This window comes from Carassius gibelio, chromosome B8 (assembly GCF_023724105.1).
Source record: "Carassius gibelio isolate Cgi1373 ecotype wild population from Czech Republic chromosome B8, carGib1.2-hapl.c, whole genome shotgun sequence".
In the NCBI taxonomy this organism is placed as follows: Eukaryota; Metazoa; Chordata; class Actinopteri; order Cypriniformes; family Cyprinidae; genus Carassius; species Carassius gibelio.
Window position 1 is genome coordinate 22,571,307 of NC_068403.1, and position 20,552 is coordinate 22,591,858.

The following is a 20,552-nucleotide window of genomic DNA, read 5'->3' on the forward strand; positions in this document are numbered from 1 at the left end:
GTGGTGTATTTCTCGCATCAAACCACCACAATAAAAACAAAGAACAAAACCGTGATTTTTTTATGTTTGCAGATAAATAATTCATTTATCACATTAACTCTTTTGTAAAGAGAGAGAGAAAAAAAGAATAATTTTTAATAATGCGTAATACAAGCAAATGCACTCAAGAATTCTGAGCCCCCTTTTTGAGTTTGGATGTGGCCAGTGTGTTAAGTTTTGGCCCCTGTGTAGAAATGTTCAGCCCGAGCGCTGCTGTTCTGCTCTACACGTGTGAGCGTGTGTGTCCTGATGGGGTGTTTGACCTGGTCTGTAGTTAACTATTGTGTTCCTCTGTGGTGGAGGAGATCCTCACATGTCTCCTAAAGATCCTGTCCAGCAGGCTACGCCGAGGAGGCTCGGGAGGCTGGTTCCAATCCAGGTCAGGGGGCCGCGTCCCCTGAGGCCCGAATACGTTAAGGTCACTGAAGCACTCCGTCTCGATCATCTGCAGCACAGAAGAATAGAAAAGGAAGGAAAGAAAAGAAAAGAGACACAGATTAACAAAGACAGAGAAAGGACAACGAGAAGGGCAAATCATCCTTTACAGAACAGATAATTATGGTTTTGGATGCTGATTGGTCGATGCTGCCTCCCGGTCATGCGTATACACATTATTATTACTATTAACACACCTGAACACCTAAAAGGTCAGGACCATTTTTAAAATTGTTTTTTATTTTGGTTTGCCACATAGAATCTTAAAGTGCCCCTATTATGGATTTTATTATGGAAAATTACCTCTCGTGTAGTGTGTAACACGGCTCTAAGTGAATGAAAACATCTTGCAAAGTTATAAATCTGAAAGTGCACCTTGTATAAAGTTATTGTCTCGCAAAAGAAAGAGTCGACTCTGAATCATGGAAACGAGTCGTTTTTAAAACGAATCCCAAGCCGATTCTTGTTGATGTCAGCATGAAACATTAGCATATTGCCCTCCCACTTGTTGGCATGTTCCTGTTATTCTGAAGGAAAAGGCAAATTTCTTCTTTGCAACTAGGTGCCGCTTTTGAAGCTGTAAAAATAGCAGTTTTCCTGGTAACGCTGTACACAAAGCAGCACTGCGCTCACAAACACTGCTTTATCAGGCATTACAGGTTCATGATGACATTAAAATGAGACCAATGAGACTAATCTGACCAATCACTGCAGATTAGCGTCACGCAAAGGAGGGGTTTCGAAAAATGAACAGTTGAGCGAATCGTTTGGAAATCATTCAGCAAATAAGGTATAAAAAAAATATATAAGTATAAATTTTTATTTTTTTTGACCTTGTATACATTTCAAACTTGTTGGGGACTCCCAAAACCAAAATATGAACCTTTCATTACCCATAATAGGGGCACTTTAAGTAGAACAGTTTGGTATACTAACAGTACAATTGCAGGGTATTTTTATTAAGTACATAAATATGTAAATGTATTTGTAGTATACTTAGTACAAAATAAATGCATTTATTAAGGTTCATTTTTGTGGAATTTGAAAAACGTGCCATGTTATTATGTTGGCAGCAGCTGGGATTTTAGCCCAGCTTCGTACCTCATTTTGCCATGGGATGGAGACACTGCCAGTGGCAAACTTGGTGTAGAAATCGTTGTCTGTTTGGTCCAGGTTAACACCCTTAACGGTGGAGAACTGCTCAATATCCAGAACATCCTTACAGTAGACCGCCCTGGGCTATCAAATTAGCAAAGAGGGGAAACAGAAATCAAAAACAGAGCAATGAAAGAATTTTATAGAAGTTTATTTTTGCCATGGAATAAAAAATTAGAAAAGTTAAAATATTTTTTTCTAGCCATTCTTAGTTTGTATTCTGGAATTCTGAGAGGAAAAGTCATATCCCGAGTTTATAACATGCAACCGTGAGATAAAAACTCAATTACTACAATTATCTTTTTATTTCATGAGCTTCCATCGAATTTAACTCTATGAAGCCTACTGTATCATATTTTATACACACATTTATATGGCCTCTAAATTATCGACATAATCAATCTTTTTCATAATCAATCAAAAAAAACTTTGCTTAAAAGTCTGTTGTACACAACCTACTACATGCATCTGTCATTTTATTGATATTTTATACTTTTTTAGCAAGTAAATGACTTATTTACTTGCTATTTAATATTTCAAGATGAACATTTACTGGTTGGAAGCAATCAAGGTTTACTTGATTATCTATGCATAAGATTTCTTTCTTTCTTTTTTTTTTTTTTAAAGAAAAATCATATTAAAATGAGTTTTAAAGAAGATCTATCAGGCTTCTGAGGAACATTTATTTGTTATTAATGTATGGCAGTGCATTCATATATTTTGCCCCCACAATAAAAACTACAGTGCTTTAAAAAAATTTAATAAGCATATAAATGTATTCTTGGGACATACAGAGTAACAACTGATATGAATATGCATTTTATGCAAGTAGACCGCTATACTGATATTTACAAGCCATCAGATTATTATCTTACTTTCTGGTCATATAAATATTATCATCTGCACTGATTTGAATGTTTTTGCTCAGTTTGGACATCTGGATAAAACTGAGCTGTTATTCTTCCTAAATATGAGCTCCATATTTTCACTATAATATACTATATGAGTCATAAAAGCCTGATGTATCAAAATACGATACAAAAAAACACATGCAAACTTCATCAATTTTTTTTGACATTTTGTCTAAAGCTGCAATTGAACATTTACATTTTTCTGACTGTTATTTCAGGCACACGAGAACAGGAACTAACTCACATCAGGCACAAAGGAAGGCTCCAGAATGCCGGCCTCCAGCCTCTTGAAGTTGATGTTCTTGAAGAAGGGGTGGGCTTTGACTCCAGCAGCTCCGTCCGCCAGGCAGCCGAGCCTCTGCTTGGGGTCTTTGGCTAACAGCTGCGGGACAGAGAGCGGAGAGCAGCCAGTCAGACATGAGGAACACAGGTTTGTACATTCTTTAAGAGTGGAATGTGACCTATTACACCACAGCCGAAGCTGCTCAATGGCTTCCAAACACAAGGAAAAAGAGTGCGCGTGCCAAATGAAGACATTTAAATGGGCCAAACATCCTAAAACTGGGGTCAGAAATCACAAACCAGACATCACAAAACCACACGCAGGAACGAGCTAGGCTGGGATCTTTCGTGAGCTCGTATGTGGAGGCCATTTGCATTAGGACAAACAATTTCTAATTCAAAACAGCTAAATGGATGGTTCACCCAAATATTGTCATATTCACATATATCACATTTTCCATACCTGAGCATGCGGTGAAGAGCAAAACAAGTCCTCCATGCCATTCGTTATCTATTATAAAGTCATTTATGATTGTGTGTAGACCAAAATTTATGTTACCCTCTGCTTTAATTTGGGGGACGGCCACCGCCATTCCAAAGTTTTTGAAAGAAATCTCTTCGGCTCTCCAAGGCTGCATTTATTAGATCAGCACTACATTAAAAACTGTAATATTGTTAAATATCATTACGATTTAAAATTGACAAGTTTCCTTTAGGGATGCACGATATTGGATTTTGGCCGATATTCGATATGCCGATATTTTCAAAAGAATTTTGGCCGATGCCGATACCGATATATATAAACATTTTCGCCTGATATATTTAAACTTTAATTTTACTGAAGAGAAATCCATGTATCTCTTCTGTACTGATTCTACCATAAATGTATTATTTTACAAATGTAGACAGACATTCACACCTGAAAAACAGGTCTATTATTTCACTCGGAGAATATCGGTTTGGCTCATCAGCAGAAATATTCATATCGGCCGATACCGATCATGGTCATTTTAAGCTTTTATCGGCCGATACCGATGTTGTGCCGATATTATCGTGCATCCCTAGTTTCCTTGAAATAGGTTTTCAAATGTCATTTATCCCTGTGATTTCAAAGCTGAATTTTCAGCATCATTACTCTTCCGTGTCACACGATCCTTCAGAAATCACTCTAACATGCTGATTTGATGATCAAGAAACATTTCTTACTATCAATGTTGAAAACAATTTTGCAGACCATTATACCGTGATTTTTCATGATTCTTTGACGGACAGAAATATTTGACACAGCAACATTATAAATGTGTTTACTCTCATTTTAAGAAAACAATAGTTTCACAAAAGTGTGACTTTGATATAAATAATTACTACAATTATTGAATTGCATGAATAACTGCTTCCAGAATCAAATACAAATGTAAATGTACAAAATCAAATTGGTAAAATATGAATTAGAACTTATTTACTTTTTTATTATGTTGACACTAAGATTAACACTTTGTAAAAATGTGTAGTTTTTAACATTTAAATATTATAAATCATATACATATTTATTTCACGTATTAACCTGAAAGTCCTAAAAACTCATTTTGTGAAATATTTCTCTCAACTTTTCTCTCTCTGTACACTTATACTGTAAAATAAAGTCAAATGGGTTTGGAGCATCGTGAGGGTGAGTAGATTTTTCATTTTTAGGTTGAAAGCCAGTCACATGACACAACCCTGATAAAAGGCAACAGAGCCTCTTTACAATAAATGTAGATGATTTAACAATCCTGAACTGAGCTTGTCTCAGAGAACTCATTATCAACTTCTTTCCCAGCAGAAGACATGCACTAGCAGCCAGTGAAATGAGCCAAGCATATATAATGGACTCAACTTTACCAGCTCTGTGCGCTCAATCAATGGGCTCTAAATCAGCTTCTATGGTGCATTTGACTGAAGAGATAATGTAGCTTCGGGTACAAGCTCTTAGTTGTACACTGCTGCATCATCTTGGATGTTGACCAGTATATGTGTGTGTGTGTGTGTGTGGCCTCACCATCCTGCAGATGGCTTTGGTGTCTTCTGTAAACTTGTCGCTGTACTCCTCCTCTTCCTCCTGCACCCTCTTCTCCACCTCTTCTCTCTTCACTCGTTCTTTGCGAGCGCGGAAAGGCGATCGGCCGGCGGTCATCTCATAGATCAGACAACCCAATCCCCACCAGTCCGGACTCATGCCGTAGCGCTCGTTATTGATCACCTCTGGAGCTGTTCAATACAGTTTGAGTCCATCAATCAATATGAAAGATTTGAATGTGTGCTATCAACAGATATCTAGTTGGACTGATCGGTGCAGCTAAAAACTAATATGTTTGCCTTTTGATTCATTCAAGAGATACACTGGGATTTAAAAGTTTGGGTTTCGAAAAAAAAAAGTCTCTTCTGCTCACCAAGGCTGCATTTATTTGATCAAAAACACTGTAAAATAGTAATATTATTGCAATGAAAAACATTTTCAGCATCATTACTCCAGTCTTTAGTGTCACGTTCCTTCAGAAATCATGTGTGTAAACCACATTACACTACTTTCAGGATTCTCTAAATCACAAATATAAATCTTTTGGGTTTTTTTTAAGCACATTTATTTAATGCTTTATTACCACATGCATCCTTTCTTGCAAATGTTAAATCCCCAAACTTTTGAATGGTTCAGTATATCAAGAAAATATTAATTTTGGTTACTGAATTTCCAAAAAGACATAAAAAAATTATGATTTGTTTATAAACAAGACACTATTATGCTTACATTTAACATTGCCAACGGAATCACTGTCAATATATGGTGGGTATTCAACATATCTATCTATCTATCTATCGATCTATCTATCTATCTATCTATCTATCTATCTATCTATCTATCTATCTATCTATCTATCTATCTATCTATCTATATATATCTATCTATCTATCTATATATATATATATATATAAATCATCGCAGTTAAAGATTATTACCCATGTAGCCCACAGTCCCCACTCGGCCACGGATCTGTTCTCCATCAGGCACTTTAATGGCCAGCCCCAGGTCTGAGATCCTGATATGACCTGTAGGAACAAATGCATAATGCAAAATGCATTTATTGTCGCATTTCACAGTTTAACTAAATGTATCACAATGAACATAAAGAAAAAGTGTCATCAGGACAATGCAATTCCACATTTAGCTCACTTGAAGGAAACATTTATTGGACTTACCATTATCATCTAAAAGTATATTCTCTGGTTTTAAATCCCTAGAATGATAGAAAGCAACATAAAAATGACTTAACCATAATATTTCATGAGGCTGGGGGCATTTGAGATTGACGTAGAGCTGCACACCTGTAGACGATAGACTCTCTGTGCAGGTGCTCGAGACCGCAGCAGATCTCAGCGCCGTAGAACTGTACACGCTCCTTCTCGAAGCCTGGGGTTCCCATGTTATAGATGTGAAACTTCAGATCACCTCCGTTCATTATGGTCAGCACCAGACACAGGGCATCTTTGGTCTCATACGCGTATGCTAAACTAACCTGAGAGCCAGAGAAACCAGAACGATCAAAACGAGCAGAATATTTCCGTTTTGAAGTATACAAAAAAAATGGGAGGGAGACAGGAAGGCACTGAGGAATACACACTTGACTGGCTGGCCACTTGTGATTGAATTGCAAAAGATGTTTATACCAGGTGTAAACTAAGCCGGAGAGAGAAAATAAAAGAAAGATCACAGATAAATGAATGAATCCACTTACCACAAACCTGCTGTTGACCTTCTCCAGAATCTGTTTCTCATTTAGAGCCATGGCCTCCCCCTTCCTCTTCTTTATCCTTTTCTTCTCCAGCTTTTTACAGGCATACATCTTACCCGTGGCTCTCACCTGGCACGCACACACCTGCGCACAGATGGACATGCATTATCATACACCAAAAGCTACCTGCTGCCTAAATTGCATGCGCAAAAACAATTAGCAAAAAGAGACGTGTAAAGCACAGCTCTCACAGAAGTCCGTTTCGAACCAAGCAGCTTTGTGTTGGTTAAGTCAGAGTGAATTTGCATTAAAAGTTACATTCACACCAAGAACGATAACTTAAAATATGAAATTGTTTGAATTTAAGAGAATCCCTTACAAAAAACAAACATGGTTTTATTGCACCAAAAAAAATAAAAAAAAATTAATAAAAACAATTGGTTAACCATGGTTTTGCCACACTGACCATAGTTTAACCATGGCTTTGGTAATAATACTGGTAATACAAATGGTACTCAATACGTCACAAACCATGGTTGCATCACCATTAATATAATAAAACCATGGTTCATTTTCATAAGGGATTCATAAGGGATAGCATAGTCAACACCACAACTGTAACAAAAATAGATATCGCTAGGATCACTTTCAGAACAATTTTTTCCAGATAATAAAAGAAAAGCACTGACAGCAAATCAGATTCCCTTCAAATTTAATGGGGCTGTGCATTTGAACTAGACAGAGAAACTCTTCGCCAAGGTCCAGAAAAACCACCCACAAGTCAAACCAGCTTTTCAAAGATGTTTTACAGAAAGTTAATATATGGAAGACAATTGGTTATGAATTAATGGAGAGTTGATCATTATGACAGGCTAGCAAAACTGTGTAAAATAAAACAAAGTAACCTCAAGGAATCCTGCAACAGTTTCGACAACATTATCTTGCCTTCTTTTGAAGTTGCAGTGAAAAGACTATAGTAGTAGTTTTTTGTTTCAGCGTGTCAGCTAAATTCACTGTATTGTATCAGGGTTTCCAGAAATCTATGAAGTAATTTTAATACTGATATTAATAATAATAAAAAAAATCATTGAGCAGCAAATCAACATGTTAGAATGATTTCTGAAGGACCACAAATTTTGCTTGTGTTAATGTTTCAGTTGTGTTCAAGCTGGTCATGCAATTTTGCCACAATGACAACAGAAAGCCACTTGGTTTGAAATTGACTTCTGTGTGAGTTGTGCTTCATAACACGGTTGCAAAACTTGTGATCACAACTATATATGCAGCAACTTCACACAAATTACGCTTTTTATATGAGGCAGACGGGAAACTTGACTCGAAGCTGATTCGAGCACAGTTTGATGTTAGCATATTGCTAAGCTAACAGCAAGACCTGAATCAACAATCCTGGTTATTAAGTGAAATACAACGATGTCGCTGCGTATATTTCCAGCACACTTATGATGTCTAGAAATACATTCTAGGTAGACAGCTCATTAGGTTTTGATGCAGAGCAAATGAGTAAATATTCAGTACACACACAGTTCACAATATCCTCACCTCTCCAAAGCCTCCTTTCCCCAGAACTCTATACTGCCGAAACGTGTCTTTTGTGATCGGTTGTCTAGAAATAAAACCACAAAATCTGATATCAATTCAGAAAAGAGAGGAAACATTTTAGCATTCAGATCCATTAACAAAACTAGGTGGAGCACAAGCTACATTACAAATTACCCTCTACATTACAATTATAAACCAGTCAACGAGAAACACATTTTCCACATGATTTGTGTAACAAAGCCTTCTTAGAATTGTTCGTAGAAAAACATTTTTATTGGCCACTTACATAAATTCATATATATATGTTTAAATCAGTTTCTATCTAGCACAGACACTGCTGTGTAACTAATGTTTCGTGACATGACGAAACATGACTGTTATGAACAATTATGCTAACAAATAATTTAAATGGATTAGCATCCGAACTGCTTTTACAGCTGAATATGATTCATCAAGATGCAGCACGTCTGGTTTAAGCCCAGCTAAGAACTTCCTCCAACAAAACAAAAGAACGTAAGTGCACAAATGGTAGACTAAGCAGACTAAAAGGCTAACGGACAGAGTAAAGGGAGATCAAGTGTGCAACCAACCTTTCCAGCATTTTCCATTGGAGGAAGCGGTCGAAGTACATGCTGTTCTGATAGTCAGCAAAAGGAGCACCACTTAAGTAGTCATGAAGAGCTCTGTGAGATTTAAAACAGCATGGAGACCATTAGACCATGGGCAGCTCTGCGAGAACCAGAAGTAAAGATTACAGTAAAGAGCTAACATTACGCTGTAGTGTTTACTTCTGTAGAAAACAATTCAATTCCCAGTGGAAAAACTATACAACTTATTTCTGAATACTGTCTTTATTACATAGCATGCAATGTTAGGATGACGGTGTCCAAATTATTGTATGTTGAAAGGTATTATTTCAAGCATTTTGGAATATTTTGAACAAACTTATAGCAGCTTGTTCAAATGTTTGGGAACAGTACATATCTCATATCACATTGTGTAAGTTTAAAAACTTGCATTAAACCATAGTAATTGTTAAAAAGTATAAATAAAACAAGTATTTGTTTATATGATGTATGCATTTTAATGCAGTTCTAAAAACACCTTATGATATCTGTAGCAAGAACAGCTGGGGCTGGGGTTAATGTGTCTGAATTAGCTTGGTTTAAAAGCGACCGAGGTCCAGGTGTTCACACGTGTGTTTGCATGTGTCTTACTTGCGACAGTCACTGAAGATCTCTTTGCAGGGGCTCAGTTCTAGATTTTCTCTGCAACTTTCAGCAAGACTTTCAGCTACTTCTACACACTCAGAGGACTGTAGAAAAAACAACATGCTTTCTGATTACTGATGCACACGTTCAAGATCCGAAATTAACACACACACACACACACACACACACACACGTTTGTTTCTATGAACTGGGGGGACTTTTCATAGACTTCTCTTTCTTTCATACTGACCAAACAATATTTTTTTATCCCTTGACCCTAGACCTAACCCTTAGAGAAAACCTATTTGCATTGGTACACTTTATTTCCCTAGTGGGGACCACAGGCCAGGCCTCAAAATGTCAACTTATTTTTTAGGTTTTACTATCCTTGTAGGGACATTTGATCCACACAATGTAGCATAAATAAGTACACACACACACAACAGGAAAGTTCAACCAAATCACACCTGCTTGGTGAGAAACTTTTTGATGATCTCATCTCCTCGACTCTTCCTCTTCTCATCGGGTGCCACCTCATAGTCCTCCTAAATGACCAAATACAAACAAATTAATAACTTATAAATGAACTCTGAGATAAACAAGCCATAACATAATCCAAAATGCACATGATACCTTATGACATATTGCATCTAATTTAGATGTTAATGAAATAGTAGCCAGGATGCTGCATGTTGCATTTAAAAATGGCAAATTGCAGTTTCTAGGAGTGAGGGAGCATAGGTTTTTAATCAGTCCTCCAAGAAACAAAATTGTGTTTACAGTTTATAGCCTTTCCCAAGATTTTAAGGTTCATAGCATTGAGATCAAACAGATTTGAGCTAAATTATACGTACATCACTCAGAATATTTCTGATGTATATGCCCATTGTTACAAAAAAAAAAAAAAAAAAGATTTTTAAAAATGTTTTATGTCTTTACAATAAAAGCCGAAGCAGTCCACTGTTTTTGACCCCACCAACTTTCATTATATGGAAAAGACAACATACCGTAATTCCTCAAACAAAAAATGGTAGTCAAATAAACGGCGTGCCTCTTATAGTGGCCGGGGCCGTGGTCAACACAGACAAATAAAGGCCGGTCTTAAATAAAGGCCAGGGGAAATTTGTGCAGCAGAGCCAGATAACAAACATACATGTCCACTGCCAGAGCATTTCTCGTTCTCGAGTCAAGAACCGGTTGCATCGGTTTTCGGATCACCAGTACACTGAACCGAGAACCGTTTTTGTCGGACGCGTTCGATTCGAGAACCGAGGAGCTGATGATACTGCATGATGATTCAGCGTGAAGTAGACCAACACAGGGCACGTCTGAACCAAACTGATTCTTTTGGTGATTGATTCTGAACTGATTCTGTGCTAATGTTATGATCTCTGTCGACTGCAATCGAACGCAATCGCTTTTAATTTATAACATGTTATTTAAAACAATTACTTATCAAACAGATGGAATTAGAAATAAAAGGCTGCCTCTAATAAAAGCCTGCTTCAAATAAAAGCCTGTTACCTTCTGCAGTTCAGGTAAATAAAGACCCCGGCTTTTATTTGAGGAATTACGGTAAATATTAATATTAAATTTAAATGCTACATAAAAATCTCTGTGCTTCAAAAGGAGAAAGTAAGTCATGCATGTTTGGAATGACATGAGGGCGAGTAAATGATGACAGAACTATATTTTTTTAGATTAACCATTTAATTCAGCAATAATAAACGTAACTGACAGTCAGTCTTGTTATATAACTAAAATTTAATTGTGAAATTATTTGAAAGTTGTTAAGAGAAATGAAGTAAAATAGAAATATTATCTGAAAAACGCAAGCTTAATTTATTTTATTTAGGTGGCAAGGCAACATTTACATGTTTAGTTTTATCTGAAGTGTTAAAATGTGTGAAAATAAATTGATAGATATATAAATTATTTAATAAATAAGCTAAAGCTACATAGAACATTTGAATAGAAAAACATACATATACAAATAAAATAAATAATAAATAAATAAAATAATCATAACATTTGTTTATACTAATTAATAATAAAACTATAATGGTATATAAATCTAAACTAAACCTGGGGTCCAAAAACCCAGCTCTTAGGGTGTATGCAGTAAAAAAACTGTGTGCCATTATTATTATTATTATTATTTTTAAATAGTGTATTATTACAGTTTTATTACTTTTCGCATGGAGGACAATTGAGTGACTCAAACACAGCTATTAAAAAAGGGTCAAACATTCACTAATGCTCCAGAAGGAAATTCCATGCATTACAAGCCGTGGGATTAAAACTTTTGAACAGGATGAAGATGTCTAAATTTTTCTTATTTTGTTGAAATAATAATTTTTTTCCAAATTTTTACAAATCAAGTACAAGACTGGTGGATCATTCACACAGTATTAAGAAGCAAAAACTTTTGAATGGGGTTATTTTAATAATTTCACCCAAAAAAATTTTGTCTTGTGCACTTAATGTAAATATATTTTATGTCAAATATCTTACTGAGGACATTACTAAATAAAAAATAACATGCATTTAGTGTGATCTCTCTTATTTTGTTAAAATTATTGTCATTTGCACAGATTCTGCAAGGGGTTCCCAAATTTTCGCATGCCACTGTATGGTATAATCCATTTCAGAACCCACATTATGTAAAATCAAAACAATGGTTAGTAACTTTCTAAGTCAGCCAAACAGTGTCTTCCTGTCTAAGTAGGTATTCATTCTTAGAATAAGTTGCATTGTGACCCAGACTTTATGTATTGGTCAAAGAACTAGTTATGTGAGGCTAATATGGACCAGACTTTGCGCAGATACTCAAAAACCTAGAGACTAACGAAACCGAGACAGACAGACAGTATTAAGTGACCTCAAATCTGGAAACAGAAACTACATCCATTGACTTCACTATTCCAGTCGGTATCCATTTCTATATGCTGAATGAGGCAGAGGCATCATGTAATTGAGTCTGTGAGTGATTACACAATGAATGAGCTCCACAGTCTGGCACGTCCTTTCCCTAAGGGTCCTAAATGTGCCTGTGTGTGTGTGGGGGGGTTAATGTTTGATGACACCCTTATCAACACCCTCTCCGGCCCTCGTGCTCTGTGGATCCCATTACGTAAGAGTCTCCATACCACCTTCCCCCACTCGGTTCCGTCCCAAATGATGTAAACACAAGCTCGCGCACCTACACCGAAGCATATGTACCTCCAAATAGGTTTTCGCTCAAATCATGTGTCCACACACACGCGTCACACATATGCTTCACGAGTGCACACACACACATGCTTCATGAAGCCCACCGTGTGTGTGACTTCAGGTTGCTTGGTAACCAGCCAGTCAACACGGCAGGATTCCATAAGGTCCTGGCGCGCCACAGCACGGCCCAGCAGCGTCACTAAATACATTGAACGTCATTACATAGTGGGGGACTGTGTGTGTGTGGGTACTGCGTCTCGACACATGCAGCAGTATGATTTCCATTCCCCTTAACACATTTGGCAACTCCTTCATTGGAAGATTTAAAATAGTGCTGTGAGTAATGAGGGAAGAAAAGAATGTTACGCGGAATGTTCAGAGTCCAACAGAAGCTGCAGCTATTGCCTAAGTTAAGAAAAAAAGTTCATCAATTCATCAATTACTCATTTGGGAAAGCTCAAACATGCCTGTGTGATGCGCGAGAACAAACCTGATTGGTTTTCGCTTGTCAAGCTAGCATTTTTGAGCCTTGATTACAATATTCAACATGCTATATGTATGTGTGTTGATTGAATAAAAGCCAAAAAAAAAATGTACTCATCATAGTGTTGGGGGATATACCAGTAGACACGGTTAACTGGTAGAATTTGTCAAAAGGAGATTTTGGACTACTGTCTCTATCGCGGTTACACGCTTACGTGACATTGCTGCGCTACGCTGTCTCAAAAACGTACTGTTTGCATGCTATTTTAAGCATTGTGGTTTAAAAACGAGTGATTATGAGCTGTTTAAATGCAATCAGCAGTGAAAGAGAACTCTTTTGCTATATGCGTGCATTAAAAGAGAGGTGCGAGCACGCGATGAAGGTGCTAATAGAGCACAGGGGTATTGAATGGACTTTAAAGGCCTTTAATGGTTAAATACACACACTTGTATGTGTCAAATGCTGATATTTCCAAGTATTCTTGTAAACGCAGTAATTTAGGTCTTATGTGAAAGCAAACAGCTGTGAAAGAAAACATATGTGTAACAGAATATTGGATTGGGCAGCTCTTAAAGTGACAGCAGTCTATTATTCCTGCTGTCTGCCGTACATGTTAAACAATAAAGAGAAATATCTCATTGCTCTTGACTAAATCAGTTTGGTAACTTTAATAAGAAGAAATATATATTTAGCTTACCTAAACATTATACATTCATTAAATGTACATAGACACATATTTATGTGTAAAGCCTGTGTCTGCATGAATCTAGAATAACATTTATATCCAAGCTACTCATTTTGTGTGTCAGCAGGAAATATATATTTGGACATACAATTATACAGTTAACAATTTTAGTTTTTCAAACAATGTGCACTAGGCGGTTAGCGAATCACAACACACTGGGGCAGCTAACCAATCAGAGCCCATCGTGAATTTCTGAGGGAGAAACCAGGAAGTCAACAGATCATTTATAAAAGAATGGAAAAGCAGTGTGAAATTATTATTATTATTACAGTACTGTGAAAAAGCACACTGGATTATTACAGTATTCGCAAAGATGTTTGAAAAACTACAATTGTGTTAATTGCACTATTGTATGTCCAATTATATATTTGCTACAGACACAAAAAAATGAGTAGCTCGATATAAATGTTATTCTAAATTCAGGCAGAAAGGAAAACGTTCTCACAGAGGGTTTACACATAAATATGTCTGTACACACATTTAATGAATGTATATTGTTTAGCTCTTGTTGCTATACTTGTAAAACAATGTGTATTGTAATATTTATTCCCCGGCTCCACGCATTTCCATTGTTAGCTCTTTACTGTGACAGTGATTTTTTTTCTCAGTACATGCTGATGTTTTTTTGTGTGCACCTACAATACATCTTTTTACGCTCACATTACAACTGTTGATGACATTGATAAAGGAGACAGGATTTAAATTCTGCTCTCTTGGCCTCTTTTGAATGGGAAATGATGGAATTTGCTATGCCTGCATGTTAAAGGTCACCTCATCGGAAAAAAAAAGCAGAAAATACAAACACACATACACATACACACAGAGGGGGTTCCAATCATAATAGTGGTTTGAGAACAGACCTGCGTCAGTGGCTCTGAATGGTACAGCAGAGCCACCAGGCCAAAACAAATGGCGGGCTGCCTCTGACACAGGGGAACTGGGCCGATCTGATGTATGCGATAACATCGGACTATTCTGCCTCCACCGAGATGGAAAAACAAAACCCGGACCAAAGAGGTCAGCGGCATGCACATTTCATTTGTCTTTGTGTACACATAAACCCAGATAACGTGTGAAGAGGTTCTCGCGCTTCTTTCCTTGTTTCGCACACACATAGGTCTCAAACAGAGCAGACACAGACAGTGCTGTCTAACTCACTACAACAAATGAGATCCCGCTACTTTCTGCCGTCGGAGTAGGCCTCAAAACCCCCCCACCCGGGCTCTTTCCTTATGGTGGCTCGCACAAACACATGCATACATGCTGGCTGCCTGCAGAACATATGCATACATACGTCAAACACACTCGTGCAGTTTCAGTTCAATGCATCTCTGTTTACATTCGGTTTGTTATTCAAAACCCAATCCTGAACTGATTTTAATGTATTCCAGGTCATTAAGGGAAATTTTTTTCTTCTTGAGAACACAAAGTCTGCCAAGGTGAACACTAATGCCATATTTCACCCTTAAAATCAAAAGAAATTGCGAAATCGAGTTTGTTTAACAAGATCTCACTGCAGTTCAGTAATGGAAACCATTCTGTTTGCACACAATGATTTTTGTAATAAAACCATAATAAAAGGAGCTAAAACAAATAATTTTATTAAATATAAATGTTATTTAGTTGATACACTGTTCAAACGTTTGGAGATTTTAGGGTTTTTTTTTAAGCAATGATGCATTAAATTGATAAAAATATTGATAAAGAAATGTTACAAAAGATTTTGATTCCAAATCAAGACTTTTATTCTGTAAATCAGCACAGCTGTTTTCAACACTTATAATAATGGGGAATAGAAATGTTTCTTGAGCAGCAAATCAGCGTGTTAGAAGGATTTCTGAAGGACATGTGACACCGAAGACACGAGTAAGGATGCTGAAAATTCAGCTTTGCATCAGAAATAAATTCTATTTTCAAACAGATAACAGCTATTTAAAAAAAAACGTTGTGGCATTTTCCCTTCATTATCTAAAAATCTTCTGCTTTTTATTTCATTAGCTGTAACATCGTAACCCAGGCACGATTACGGTGCTTTTATGTCAAAGGCATTTTTTTTTTTTTAATTTGACTTTCAAATGACAAATGTTCTTCCCTGAAACACATTAATAAAGCTTCCTTATTCACTTACACAGCTACATCCTACAAAGGGTTTTTGTTAAAATCAGGAGAACGTTTCAAGACACCATAAACAAGATGAACACCTTTTCCCAGTCATAAAAAAACACAAATATGGTGCCCTATGTTTGATGGTGACTCCCTGTCATATTTTGAGTGGGCAATAGATTTGGAAAGAAGATGAATGGCTTGAAAGAACCAGCAATTAGTGACTAAAAACTGTTCAGCCAATCCTAAATAGATTCAGGTGCGTTGAGTGCTGGAGAGGTGTGCATGTGTGCGCAGACGTACCATGGCATCCAGGAGTTGGATGCATCGCTGCAGCTCTGGTCGCGTCTCACAGTAGAGGCGGAACAGAAGTCCCCCGATGGGCTGCTTGTCACACAGACTGAAGTAGTCCCGCTCTGAGACACAAAACAACAGGTAAAACTTTACAAAAAAGTACTGTGCTAATACAGTGATTCTTTATAAGGCCACCATATTAGATACACCCTGCTAGTAGCAGGCTGAATCCCCTTTTGCATGTACATTTGTCTTAATTATTTGTGGCATGGATTAAACCATGTTCTAGACATTTCTCTGAAAATTTGGTTCATATTGACACATTCATGATGCCAATCTCCTGTTCCACCATATGCCAAAGCTGCTCCATTGGATTGAGATCTGGTGACTGTGGAGGCCATTTGAGTAAAGTGAACTCAATGTCAAGTTCAAGACACCAGTCTGAGATGATCTGAGCTTTGTGACGTTATCATTCTTGAAGTAGACATCACATGATGGGCACACTGTGGTCATAAAGGGATGAATATGTTCAAAAACAGTATCCAGGTATGCATAAACAATGTCAAGTTGGTACAAAGGGGAACTAAGGTGTGCTCACACCATTAATTCAGCAGCAGCCTGAACTATGAAGGCAGGGTGGGACCATGCTTCGATGTCGTTTATCCCAAATTCTGACCCTAGCATCTGAACACTGCAGCAAAAACCAAGACTCATCAGACCGGGCAACATTTCTCCAATCTTCTGTTGTATTTTGGTGATCCTGTGTGAACTGTAGCCTCAGTTTTATTTTCTCAGCTGGCAGGAGTGGCACCTGGTGTGGTCTTCAGCTGTTGTGTGTTCAGAGATGCTCTTCACTCTGCAAACCTTGGTTGTAATGAGCGGTTATTTGAGTTACTGTTGCCTTTCAATAAGCTCAGAACCAGTCCAGCCAATCTCCTCTGACCCTCTGGCACCAACAAGGTATTTTCATTCACAGAACTGACACTCACTGGATATTTTCTCTTTTATCCGGATTTTCGTAGTTGTGTATGAAAATCCTAGGAGATCAGCAGTTTCTGACACCAAAATCACCTTTCTTCTCCATTCTGATGCTTGGACTCCACCATGTCTACATGCCTAAATACACTGAGTTGCTGCCAAGTGATTGGCTTATTAGATATTTGCATCAAAGAGCAGTTGGATGAAAGCTACTAGAAGACAAGCCTGCAACCATTAGCCGAAAAAGAGTAACGGCTAATTTTGAACGGATGTCACTGGAGGAGGGGCTTCACTATGCTGAATAAACCACTTTTTAGAGGAAACAGTTCATCATTTAACGAATCAACAGCCTATTTGTTAATCTTCAACTTGTTTTACACCAAACAATACTTTTGGATTGAACAGTATTTTTACCACAAAAAAAAAAGGTTTTCTGTGAGAAGTCACTGACTTTTTTCGACAGCTGGGATTCAGCTTACAGCACTTCTCATTCATTCCTATCGGATCCATAAATGGTGATTGATTCGTGCAACTCTGACTGAAATTCGATGACATCAAAGCTGTAATGTGATTGGTTATTAAGGGACATGTGATCCAAGTTACCCATTACGCTGTCTCCAATAGTAAGTAATACAGACCCTCTCATCTCCCTATAGTAAGACAATCTCTGGTTGAACAGGTGTACCTAATAAAGTGGTCATCAGTTTATATATCATGAGGTTAATAGAAAGGGACATACTTTTAAAGAAAGAGAACTGAAAAATGATAATTCCATCATTTACTCAACCTCATGTCTTTACAAAACCTGTATTATGGAATACAAAAGAAGGTAATTTGTTCACACAATGAAAGCCTTGATAAAACATTGATAATAATGAGAAATATTTCTTGAGCATCACATCATCATATTAGAATGATTTCTGAAGAATCATGTGACAATGCTGAAAAATGATCTCTGTATCACGAGGATAAATGACATTTTGAATTATATATTTAAAAATCTGCTTCCTCTTTTAGTATTGTAAATATATTTCACAATATTACTTGTTTAACTGTATTTCAGAAACATTCAAAATCTTAAAAACTGTTGCACAGAAGTAGTTTGAAAACGGTTGCTGGGGGGACTTAAGTTTTGAAATTAAATTGTAAAAGTTGGATAGTAGTCACTCCTCTTCTGTTGCTCAAGGGATTGTGTGTAATATTAGACCAAACAGCATGCAAGGAAACATATTTTGCAACTCCACTGGGACAAGTATGGCATCCAGGCACCTCTGACAGACTACTATCAACTTAATGTAATTTGGGACGTGCCACTTCTCATTTCTCAGACTGTAAGCGAACTGGGATTAAGCCAATGGCAATGAAAACTCTGAGACAGCTAAACAATGGCGAACAGCAAAGTGACATCACACTTGGCCAGAACAACAGCACAGCTGACAAGGAGCATGAAAATGACAGGAAGTGTATAAACAAGACACCCAAAGTGTTGATACATTACCAATGGTTTTGCTCAATTCTGTGCACTGACTGATATGAGGGAAGCGAAGGATCTCCCTCCATTTTTTACTTCTTCCTTTCCGTTTTCCTCCGCCACCTAGACAGAAAACAAGACAGAAGTAGCCATTAAAACGATTTCCAGAAAACATCAAGACAAACAACATTTGTACCCTTAATAACATGGGGGAAATATTTATCAGTAATAGGATATTGCACTTTCCACGAATCCCGAAGAAATTAAATAAACCTCCTCGTGACTTCGAACATGTGCAATGTAATAAAACATGTCAGCATCTGGTCTCTCAGCCTGAGAGTAAGTGAGCTGTAGTTAAAACGAGAGTGTCACTTCTGACGTCAGCGCAGGTCAAAAATATGCATTCCCTCCCAAGAGAAAAGCCGAGCTTTTACAGCAAACCGTGTCGTGCTCTGCAATAACTGTTTGTCTTATGAAGCATTCAAACTTATACGGCCCAATAAAACCAAGCTGCTTCTGCGACTCATTCATTAGTTACAAAAGTGCTCTTTATCGCTTCTTTCACTCTGGCGGATTTGGATTCAAGGAGAATAGAGTGGAATGGGAACATGGAGCATTTAGCCATTGACCATTCCAGCATTGTGAATAAAGCTGAATGTCTCCAAACACAAACAATCAGGGCAGTGAAAGCCCAACACATTCATCTCACGTAGATGACAGGCCTCGCTAATTAGGAGCCACTGGCTCATGAGACGCCACAAATCAAAGCCTTTCCCACCAAACGGCAGGACTGTTAAAGTGATGTTAGCACTAGCCAGATTCAGCCGCCTTGAATAAATATGAGAGGAATGTTACAGTAAATTGCTCGGACCTGGCAGAGGGATTTCTGTGTCTAGATTTACAATTTTCAAGAGCAAGAACTATAACATCAAAATCAGTAGTGGAATATTTCTCTAGTTACTTATTCAACTGTTAACTCGTATATCTTTTTCCTGTTTACATTCCCTTCACATCTTATTTTTAATGCAGGAAATTTTAGTATATGCTCATGCAAGTCACTGGCCATAAATACAAATCAAGTTTGGCATTTTGGGACAGGGTTCATATTTAACTATGACACTTTTGGCCCAGTGGACTTTCAGGAAATAAATACCTTTCACACTGTATTATAGGAGAATTCTGTCATTTTTCTAAACCGCATATTTTGAAACTAAAATCTTTTTGATTTAATGGCCAACTTGTTTGTCTGGCATAGGTTAATTTTATATTTAGTGCAGTCCAATTACTAATAAATGTGACCCTGGAGCCCAAAACCAGTCTTAAGTTGGTAAAAAAAAAAAAAAAACAGTTTAGAATTTTTTTCAGAATTATTGATTTTTCTTTTATGCCAAAAATCATTAGGATATTGAGTAAAGATCATGTTCCATGAAGATATTTTTTAAATTTCCTACTTGTAGATATATTAAAACTTGATTTTGGATTAGTAATATGCATTGCTAAGAACTTCATTTGGACTACTTTAAAAGGCAATTTTCTCAGTATTTTGATTTTTAGTTTTATCTCAGCCAAATATTGTCCCATCCTAACAAACCATAAATCAATGGAAAGCTTATTAATTCAACTTTCAGATGATGTACAAATCAGTTTAAAAAAACTGACACTTAAGACTGGTTTTGTCGTCCAGGGTCACAAATATTTTAACATTTTTCACATTTCACACAAAATTATGGCTCAATTTGAAAAGTCAAACATCAAGAAAACAATATTCTGCTTAAGTGATATTTACATAGTTTTTTTTTATTTGTTTTCTTAGTTCATCATGGCTCATTTTCATTTTAAGCCCTTAATTTATAATCCTTAGTAAACAAGCAGACTGAATGAAAAGCTGTTGGTATGGACTAAAT

The 20,552-nt window shown here is 37.0% G+C and overlaps 1 protein-coding gene across 2 annotated transcripts in view; it reads right to left on the minus strand.

Annotated features, from left to right (window-relative positions):
• The window catches only part of LOC127963349 (G protein-coupled receptor kinase 5), a 48,762-nt gene that overhangs the window by 4,140 nt on the left and 24,070 nt on the right, over positions 1-20,552 (minus strand). The window contains exons 2-15 of one of the 2 annotated variants that reach the window (XM_052563199.1): positions 18,676-18,771; positions 16,209-16,321; positions 9,828-9,905; positions 9,367-9,464; positions 8,740-8,832; positions 8,150-8,213; positions 6,593-6,733; positions 6,183-6,373; positions 6,057-6,094; positions 5,817-5,906; positions 4,861-5,069; positions 2,785-2,922; positions 1,576-1,713; positions 353-484 (exon numbers count right to left, since the gene is read on the minus strand). In XM_052563199.1, the coding sequence (XP_052419159.1) occupies positions 353-484; positions 1,576-1,713; positions 2,785-2,922; positions 4,861-5,069; positions 5,817-5,906; positions 6,057-6,094; positions 6,183-6,373; positions 6,593-6,733; positions 8,150-8,213; positions 8,740-8,832; positions 9,367-9,464; positions 9,828-9,905; positions 16,209-16,321; positions 18,676-18,771 (1,619 nt within the window). Of the gene's footprint in view, positions 1-302; positions 485-1,575; positions 1,714-2,784; positions 2,923-4,860; positions 5,070-5,816; positions 5,907-6,056; positions 6,095-6,182; positions 6,374-6,592; positions 6,734-8,149; positions 8,214-8,739; positions 8,833-9,366; positions 9,465-9,827; positions 9,906-16,208; positions 16,322-18,675; positions 18,772-20,552 lie in introns of both variants that reach the window. The other variant, XM_052563200.1, reaches the window with a different exon arrangement.